Source organism: Cricetulus griseus, chromosome 2 (assembly GCF_003668045.3).
Source record: "Cricetulus griseus strain 17A/GY chromosome 2, alternate assembly CriGri-PICRH-1.0, whole genome shotgun sequence".
Lineage (NCBI taxonomy): Eukaryota > Metazoa > Chordata > Mammalia > Rodentia > Cricetidae > Cricetulus > Cricetulus griseus.
Genome location: NC_048595.1, coordinates 139012855 through 139023187, shown reverse-complemented (window position 1 = coordinate 139023187; position 10333 = coordinate 139012855). Strand labels below are relative to the sequence as shown.

At 40.6% G+C, this 10333-nt stretch overlaps 1 protein-coding gene across 2 annotated transcripts in view; it reads right to left on the bottom strand.

Moving 5' to 3' along the window:
• Positions 1-2270: 2270 nt before the first annotated feature.
• Mrps28 (mitochondrial ribosomal protein S28) overlaps positions 2271-10333 on the bottom strand; it is a 104425-nt gene continuing 96362 nt past the window's right edge. The window contains exon 3 of one of the 2 annotated variants that reach the window (XM_027398778.2): positions 2271-2565. In XM_027398778.2, coding sequence (XP_027254579.1) covers positions 2397-2565 — 169 coding nt within the window. In that variant the 3' untranslated portion in view covers positions 2271-2396. Of the gene's footprint in view, positions 2566-7599; positions 7713-10333 lie in introns of those variants that run through there. The other variant, XM_035439994.1, reaches the window with a different exon arrangement.

Here is a 10333-nt window from a genome sequence, read left to right as displayed (position 1 = left end):
GGCTGGAATCTCAAAGACTGTTGCAATGTATTTAAGGGAGCAGGACGGACAGGAGTGGGAGAGCTGACATTTGTATTTGAGAGTTTGTCTAAAGGGCATGATCTTGGTGGCAGACTTTCTAAAGATGGAGATAATGCCATCTAGGCACTGGAGGATGGTGTGTTTGCTCTGCCAACTACACATTTAAACAGCAGTGGAGAAGAGTCACTAGCAATCTTAAGGAGTCCCAGGACAGCCATCAGCGATGCCTGGGAAACTGGGGTCCCCTTTTGGGGTACTTAGTCTCACTAACAAAAGCATTTAAGAAGAGAATGAACTCAAATGGAGGTTTGAGGACAATTTATTAGAGTCTGGAAGGAAAATCCCAGGGCAGGCAAGCTGTAAGTCTCTCAGGGGAGGAAAAGAACAGAGAACAAAAGCCATGCTGCTGCTTATGATAAGGGGGGATGGAGATCAGCCACATGGGGCAGGCAGCCTGGAGGAGAGCTCAGAAAGAGCAAGGAAGCCCAAAGCCTTAGTTAAGGAGTTTCAAAACATACTTCAGCTCTGGCTAGCATCCGGAAGAAAAAGACATGGGTCTCGGGAAGGCAATGTGACCCAGCCACACTACACTACACTAGTGGGACATCATCTTACTGTGAAACCTGCTGGGGTGGTCACCTAGTCATGTCCCAGGCCGGCCCCACTGGATTAACAGGAGATAAGGGCATGTCTACCCCTAGAGGCAGAGTCCATTCTTTTTTTTCAAGACAGGGGTTCTCTGTATAGCTTTGGAGGTTGTTCTGGCACTCTGTAGACCAGGCTGGCCTTGAACTCACAGAGATCCATCTGTCTCTGCCTCCCAAGTGCTGGGATTAAAGGCGTGCTCCACCAACGCCTGGCCCATAGTCCATTCTTTACAATGGCCCTGTTTCTCATCTCCATGTGAGTCATACCACAACCCTAGGAAGAGGTGAAGTATTGTTGCCTTCCCCTTCATAGGGAGATGACATTCCCACTTTTTACAACCACTGGGAAGATCAGACTAGGTCAGAAAAGCCTATATTGTTTTCTTGCACAAAGTCAGCTGTCATGGAGACAGTCTATTCCAATTTTACCTTGTTAGAGGCCGTCTATGACATTCTGACTCAACACACTAGGTCCAGATTACTCCACCCATCTGGCCCTCTTGGTGAAATGACACTTGTGTGAAACTGTTTAGGACCATTAGGCCAATCAGCTTGGCCCCTAGTGGGACAGCAAGCAAGATATTTTTGTTTTCTTATAGCACTGACTCAGGGCCTTATACATGCAAGACAAGTGCTCTATACTGAATGATATCCCTGGACTTTAGGACTTTATGATACGATAACATACAACACTGCCAAACAGAATGCATATACCCTCATTTTGAGACAGGGTCTCACTGTGTAGCTGTGGCTGGCCTGGAACTTGCTATGTAGATCAGGCTAGTCTCAACTCACATCTATTCACTCGTCTCTGCCTTCTGAATGCTGGGATTAAAGATGTGCTATCATGAAACCCCTGCCTTCTTTTCCAATGTTTCTCTCCACCTGTCCCTACTACTCTCCCGGGTCTCTTACCTGGATGATCGCTAATCTCCTTACAGGTCTCTATGGCTACTCTTGTTCATGTTTAGACTGCTCAGCCGATCAACTCAAGGAGTCCAGGCAAAGGAACAGGCAGATCATACACCCTCTGCTTCCAAGAATCCCTCAGTGAGCCTCCCTCTTGATCACAGCAAGGGAATGCTGAAGGACATATGTGCTCTCCCTTGCTTCTCTGCAATTGCCTCTTCTCTTCTTCCACTCAGCTGTGATGGCTTCTTCCTGGTTCTGAACTGGGTAGGCCCAGGCCTGTCTCAGGGGCTTTAACACTAGCCACCATGTTCTCCCAGAGACTCCTGTGGCTTCGTTTTCCCCATTAAGTCCCTCCTCAGTGATTGTTCTTGGGACCTTGTGCTGATCATACCTAAATTCTAACTGGTCCTTTGGAACCTTGTAGCCCATCTTTGCTTTGTTTTTCTCCTGAGCAAGAACCACTAACACACAATACATTTTTCTTATTTATTGTCTACTTTCCACACCAAGGCAAGCCATTTGTATTACTTGTTTACTGTTGGTTAGAATCACCCCATCTGTCTAGACAGTACTCAAAGCACTGACTGAATTAAGAGAATCTCAGGATTGTTTGCATTGCCCCAATCCAACAAAAAATAGGTAGAAAAAAAGGGGGTGCAGCCAAAAATAACTGTAACAAGGACAAGGACAAGGCATGATGAGTTTTCATTTATTACAACTTTATTCAATCATTTATTCACAGTTTTCTAATTGCATTCTTTACAGCTGTCTGGGCTCAAATCAGAGCCTGTTTTGACTGAGCCAAGTAGAGTTCATTTACTTATTGAGTTGTTCCTCTCTCGATTTTGAGTCTCTGCTCTCTTGGAGTCCTAAGAGAACTGCATCGGCCTCCAGTAGAGTTGTATCTGTGGTCGCACCCAGGAACCTAGATGTTAGCTCAAGATCCAGGAGCCGCAGCCGAACCCTGGTGCCCCTCTGGTACTTCCTAAATAGTGAGAAAATATTCCATTAATTCTGCAGGTCACACATGAACAGACTGAAAATGAAATGCAAATTCTAATTTTCATTTTTATTGGCTCAAACTTTGAAAGTTCACATTGGAAAGTGAGGAATAACTTTATTTGATGTTCAGGTGTATCAGAATTTTCAACTTAAAGTTACCTTTAAAGATTTTACTTTCATTGTGTATTTAGTGTGTATATGAATGTGTGGTATATGGACATGTTAATGTGGGTATATTGATAAACCAGACTGCTTCCATATTAGGCTCGAAAGCCACCTTATACAAAAAGAGAAACTAGATTCATTCCTGTTTATGATTAAATCTATTTCTCAAAGATTGGGCTATGCCCCACCTGTAACCTTAACTACAAGTGGTTCTATACTGCCTGTTCCAGGAAACAGCAAGCATGCCTTTGCTACAAAAGGTTATGGTGACCACCTGTTGTTATGACCACCTTGCAACATGTCTTTGCTTCAGGACGTTGTTATGACCTACTTGTTATGCTTATTCTTCTGTAACTCCAATTTGCCTGCCAAATCCCCCATTTGGAAATCCCCTACTCCTGAACTATAAAAACCCTTATCTCACCCATGTCCAATGCTCATCTCCTGAGCCCTGCCTTTAGCGGGAGATAGCCTGTGTACCTAAAAAAAATAAAGCTTGCTGTAATTAATTTGGGTATGATTTGGATAGGTGGTCTTTCTCCTGAAACCTGTGGAATTAACAATATGTATGCATGTGTGCAAGTATACACACACACTCGTGTATTTGTGTACACTGCCTACAGAGGCCAGAGGTCAATGTCAGGTGTCTTTCCTCAGTTATTCTCCACCTTACTTTTTGAGGACAGGGTCCCTTACTGAACCCGAGGCTCATCAATAGATTAGGATGGCTGGAAACTGAGTTTCAGGGTTCCATTTGTCTCCAGTCAAATTGTCCCCCTCCAATCAGTGCTGCCACACACAGCTTTTTTGATGACACTTTACTGACTTCGTCATCTCTCTAGCTCTCTATGCATTCATTTACTGCTTTTCTGAGGCAAAGTTGGTCCCGATATTCCTGATTTGCCATCACTTCCAAGTGCTTAGATTACAGGTGTGTACCACCATACTGTGCTAATCAAATATTTTATACTATAATAAAAAATGTACTCAATACTGAAATTCAAACAAGTCAGTTCTTAAAACATTATTTTAAAGTCAAGTTATCAAGAAGGAAAAACCCAGATATATATTTTTCCTCCTAAAACTAAATGTTTCAAACAAAGTAAAATTTTACAAAATGACATGGATTAAATTCCAAGTGCAAAATACTTGACATCTGAGACAGACTGCACAGTATTAAACATAAAAACAGTTGGATGAACCTGAGAGACATCATGTGACATGGAATAAGGCAGGCACAGAAGGCATTGCATAATCCCATTTACATATAAACTGGAAAAGGTTGAACTCATAGAAGTGGCAAGAGAATGGTGGTTGCCAGAGGCTGGGTGCCTATGGTGTTTGGGGAACTGTTAGTCAAAGAACAAAGTTACAGTTACACAGCAGGAATAAGCTCAAAAGAGCACAGTGACCACACTAGTAATGTTTTATGTGCATGAAGACAGCTGAGAGTGGGTTTTTAATGTTAATACCACAGGATGTGTAAGTCTATGAGCATATATGAATGAGCCTCATTAAGTCACTCCACATGAAATTACTCCAAGCATCATATTGTATATAACAAATACATAATTTTAAATAGCAGAGCAGCACATGCCTTCATGTCAGCAATCAGGATTACTGAGAATTCAAAACCAGCAGGGGCTACATTGTGAGTTCCAGATCAGCTTAGGCTAAAAAATTAGACCCTTACTCAAAACAAAACAAAACAAAACAAAACAAAACAAAAAAACAAAAAACTAAGAAGAACAAACACCACACTGGGAAAAAATAAAATAAAAATAACTAACCCAAAAATAACCATTTAATTTTTGCCAATTAAGAACATTAGTAAACTAAGAAAAAAATGTCAAACCAGGTACATATTAACAATTTAGTCAATACAATACTGAGCTATGTTATGTCATCAAATAAAAACCATTAGTCATCTGCCTTTTTTTCCTTAACTATTATTTTTTTCTTCTTCTATTGGTGATAGGTTAAGTTCCAGAAAACATTTTTACAAGATTTCTTTTATTATTTTTGATTTGTGTACATGTGTGTCTGTGTGTGGGTATGTAAAGGGGTGTATGGGTGCTTCAGAGACCCGAGGCATCAGGTCCCCTTGATCTGGACTTAAAGGCTGCTGTGAGCTGCCCAATGTGGATGCTGGGAGTCAGACTTAGGTCCTCTGCAAGAGCAGCACACACTCTTCCCAGCTGAGTTGTCTCTCCAGCTCTGGAAACTAGACATCTCTAAAGAATGACATACTTCAATACCACAAGTTATTTATTTATTTACTTACGTATGGAATGCTGGGAATCAAACCCAGGGCCTCATGCATGCTAGGCAAGTGCCCACTACTAACATGCACCATACCATGATTATTATTTAATTTTTGAATTAAATTTATTTTACATAAACAGAAAATTTAAAAGGTGTTTTCAGGAAATTCAATGGAAAATAATTTTGGTAAACTATATGTCCACTCTCCCCAGTGTCTGCTTACACATTCTGAAGGTTTACTAATAGCCACTAAGTAAACAATGTACTCACTCTCCCCATTGTCTGATTATATGCTGAAGAGTTATGAATTACCCATCAAGTCAACACTGAAGCTTACTTAGTTTTTTTTAAGTTATTTTTTTTTCTGATGGTTTTGAAAAAACTTTTTAAAAACAATGAAGTCAATCATATTTTTCTAGCCACCCCCGTCGGGTGCAAGACATAAGATTATAGTCTGGTTTTGTTTGAACAAATTAATTAGGTATCAAGACTATTAAGGCACAGCTTCAGATCCTTAGCAAACAGCAATTACAACACATGCTGCATATGAGCCAATTACTGGGAACTAAGGTTTGCATGGTAGAGTGAACACTTCATGTCTATAAGGAAGTGCAACTCGTGTTCTGGCAAATCTGTTTGTTCTCACTGCACTGTTGTTTACAGCTCTAGTTGGTGGCATGAACCTGCAAGAGCCGGCCTTAAAATGAGGCAGACTAAAATGGCATGGGATAGTCAACTTTATTCATCGCACCAGACAATTTATACTCCGAGGGTTAAGAAGACTCGGAAGAGTTAGATGTTCAATCACAAGGACAAGCCACATGTGGCAAAAACATGGTTTTCCATCAATAACACCAACTGAAGTCAACTTACTCCTATCAGCTACACCTGGGAGGAGCATGAAAACACATTCAAAAAACAACTCCGTGTTTTTTGAAGAAACTGAGGTCCCAAGACACTTGTTTTCTCACAAGCACTCAGAATTCCCCTTGCACAACTCCATTCTTAGACTGTGTTCCAACACACTGTCAGTGACTGGTTCAATCAGCTTTTGTTCATTCAGACCCCTCTTTGCCTCTTTCCTATAACATCCAACTAGTTACCTGGTCTTGTCTATTTTTTTCAACACATATCTCTTTGGCTTAGCCACTCAGGTGTCATGGTGTCTAGACATGAAGCCCGCCATGGTCTTCCTGGAGCTCGGGTCTCAGAGTGCATTCTACACCTTATGGGTCCTTGGCACTGCTTGGTCCTTTTTTCCTAACCCATATTGATTCTTTAGTATCCCGGAGGAACATACCAAATGTAGCTACTTCTCATTTCCCTCTCAGAACAGAGTCCACTGTTAGAATTAGAGAGAAAGAGAGAGAGAGAGAGAGAGAGAGAGAGAGAGAGAGAGAGAGAGAGAGAGAGAGAGAGAGAGCGAGAGAGCATATTTTTCCTTTCCTATTCATCTCTCTTTATTTATTTTTAAGAGTGTTATTCACTGGTGAGCCATAAACTAAGCATGATGGTAGTAGGGACAGTGATTTTAGTTTCTATTGGAAAAATTAGAGTGTGTCACACACATCTGAGAAGAAAGCTCTGGCCACACTAACACTGAGGAGGCCCACAATTAGCTCTCCATGTATGTGGTTCTATGCTGTTTAAGTTGACAATCCCCAGCAGAAAATCTACACAGAAGCTCCCGGAGGGCTGAACATCTACAGAGGGCAAGGCTTTCCCCCTGTTTGAGATGTAGTAAGATTTAAAAATATGAACAATTTTGCTTTTGTCTTAATATGTTATATAAATTCTATAAATTATCCCAGTGAGCCAGTGAAGGAAAGAGAAGCAAAGTAGAGACATTTATGTATGCTAAATGTCAATCGTCTGACAATGAGCCAGGTGTGGTGGTGTACACCTATAGTCCAGGACTGGGGAGGTGGAGCAGTGGATCCTGAGTTTAAGACCAGCCTGGACTACATGAGACCATGTCTCATAAAATAAACTTTGAGAGCTCTAATGACACAAATACTTTAAAACATATATATAGTAATATATTCTATTCATTAAACAAACACAAAAAACCTCTAAAATCTCTCTGACTTGCTTTCTGGAAGGAGCTATTTCTACAATGAAGGAACTTCTTTATTTTCACTGTGTATTATAGTTATTTCTATATGGACATTATCTTCCCTGTTAGCTATCGCCTCCTTCAAGACCAGGGGCTGAGTTTTGTCAAGTGGCCCTCACAAAGCCTGAGGAATGCTTCTACTTCTTGCACTCTCTTGAATGGTGCTTTTCACACTGGACCACAATGTTTTGGAAGCACTGGGGCTTGTGGAACATATAAATTCACAGACAAAATCTGAGAGAGGTTTGGCAGATTTGAGGTGGGACTTGGCAATCTGCTTTTCGAAAAGTTCCACAGTGATTTTTGACAGCCTTCCGAGAAAACCTAACCTAGAATTACCTTTGTTGTGTATAATCAAGTGCTGAACAGTACAACCTCCACAAACTCAAAGGGCTGATAAAATAAGGGCAGCAGACACAACTTACTGAGACCAAGAAGAGCCTTCAAGTGTAACAGGTATCTTCTGTAAGTGCTAAGAGCACTGTGTAAGGTAGAAGTGACACTAAAAGGAGTTCCTTCATCAAAGCCCTCTGTCAGAGGGAGTGCAACAGCCTCTCCCATGCACTCTGTCCATTCTGGGAATCCTAGGACATGAACAGATCCGCATAATCACTAGGATCCAAAGCCATACAAAGAGAAGGGACCTTTAAACTTTAGAGTATGTTATTAAAGAGAAAGAAGTCAACTAATATGCATTTCTGAGAACTCCATTGTAATTTGAGGTGAGCCTTCAGTGCTATGGTTTTAGATAATCACTTATACTACTTAGCTGTCTTATTTAAGTTTTATAATGTCCCACATAATGAGATTTAAAATGAATATGCCAGTAAACTCTTCCCAGACTGCATGTGCCTTATCCATGCCTGCTTTATCCAATGACTTTGACCTAAGCACATAATTCACTGTCCTGTGGAGCCAGATGACTTAGGGATGGTGCCCAACTCTAGAATCAAATAGTATGAGCCCAGGTGCAATAGCCCAGTTTATAACTAAATCAAAATTTGTAAAGAAAGGTATTTAGGAATTCAAAAATTTGCTTAGATTTAAATCTTATTCGTGTTAATGGTATTACCATTCCCCTACTAAAATATAACAATGTTAGAGGATTAGACATCTAATTTCTGATTGGATTTAGGATCTACACCATGGGAGGAAACATACCTGGTACTGTAAATCTGACCAAGAAACCACAGTTGGGGAAGATTATCAGCCTCAAGGTGAAATTACTACCATTATTTTACTAAATAATTATTTCACACTATCCTCTAAATACATATCTCTATGCCCACAGACTAATGCAGCTCCCAGACCTCACCAGAGATTCGTTTGGGCAGACAGTAAGCCAACTTGGAATGTTCAGCCACAAAAGGGATATCAATATCACACTTCTCTTGACAAAGCTCAGGGACCATTTTGGTAGAGGGACAGAATGACTGTAGGAGTCAAGAGGTTGGGAAGGACTGGAGTGAAACAGTGTTTTTTGGATATGACAGTGCTACTGTACTCGTGGATTCATATCAGCTGTGGCTACCCACACAAGATCAAGCCAGTCAACATTCCAGCATGGAGTGGGGACAGAATTCTGGGCGGGGGGGGGGGGGGGGGAGAGGCAGCACTATAAAGAGGGGAGAATTGTGAGAAATAGGATTCTTATTTGTTTGTTTAATATTAAAGGTAGTTATAATGACAAGTACCCTTATTTCCTGAACCTTCTTTTTCCCTTTATACCAATTAGCCAACTTCATTAGACTGAAGGCAACCTCCCACTGAGGGATAAGATGCTGTCACCACCTATGTCTGCAAAAAGAATTGCCTTGCTGAGCCACCTTTGCTTTGTTTGTGTCTTCCTTTGTGTGACACTATAATTATTCATTGTTTCTAACATGGAGAAGTGATAGGTCACCCACACTCCAGCGATGGCCTCATACCCAATAGTATATGAACAGCGAAAATTAGACTTAGTGGGTCGTAAAACAAACAAATGGAAAAAGAGGACATGAAGTTGTGAAGAGGTGTATGTGTGTGTGGGTGGGTAAACCTGGGGAGAATCAAGGAAGAGCTGTGAATATAACCCAAATACTTGGTATGTATGTATTACACTCTCACGAAAGTAATACAAGTACTCTTTTAAAGGAAAAAAAATAGTATAAAAGTATAAAAATTTCTTTCAACACGAATGCTGGAGTTTGAGGATGAAGCCAAATAACAATGAACAAAACCAAGTCACCTCAAGGAACCACACACTGAACAGCTGGCATCCCCAGCAGCTTCCACAACAGAGCAGAAACAAGCATAGACTGTCAAGGAAAGGGGCACAATGGTTGATCTACTCTGGGATGCTTTGCAACAATGGCTTGAGAAGACTGGAGGGCTGGGCTAGCACAGCTTTCCTAACCTCTGGCCACCATTACTGCTTCTATCTTGACAGATAGATTCTTGTGGGAGTGGAGTATTAATTCCATAGGTTCATCATTTGTTTTACCAAGAACTTTTATTCAGTATTCTTTCAAATTAGCTGTTAGTTTTAGATTTATCTTCTAATCTAAAATTTTCTAATCTATGATTTTACAGACTCAAACCTATCTCTCATCTTCTTGCCAAACTGGGATTTTATTATCTTTCACTTAGTCAGTTTCTGAATTTCTCCGATGCTTTCAATGACTATTTTATGACAAATCCTCACAAACACAATACTGCTACATATCCAGGGCTGGTTCACAGATGACACAGAAGTTGTCATAGAACTCACAGGCTTTAAGTGTGTCTTTCTGAGGTAATAAATACAGGTCTGATTTTAACGTGTGATGGTAATGTTTGTTGGTTTCTTTGAATGTGCTTAACAAAGCCGAAAAGCTGGGCTTTGGTGCTGATCAGTGGTACAGCCCTTGCTTAGCAGGCATGAGGACATGAATTTGATCACTGAAAAATAAAGTTAAAACAGAATCTCAGGCAATCCAACATTTCACTAACAGGCTGTTGGGGCCAATGCTCAGTTTATAAATGGCAGAGTTAATGTCTATTACAGCTTCATTTTCAAATGGGAATAAGACAAGGCCATACTACAAACAAGACATTTTTGTTTAATTATCCCTGGATACTTACAGATTAGACCTGCATCAATATATTTGCAAATAAAACAACAGGAGGAGAATAATCAACACAATGAACCAAAGAAAGGACAGGTAGATGACAACATTTTAATGGC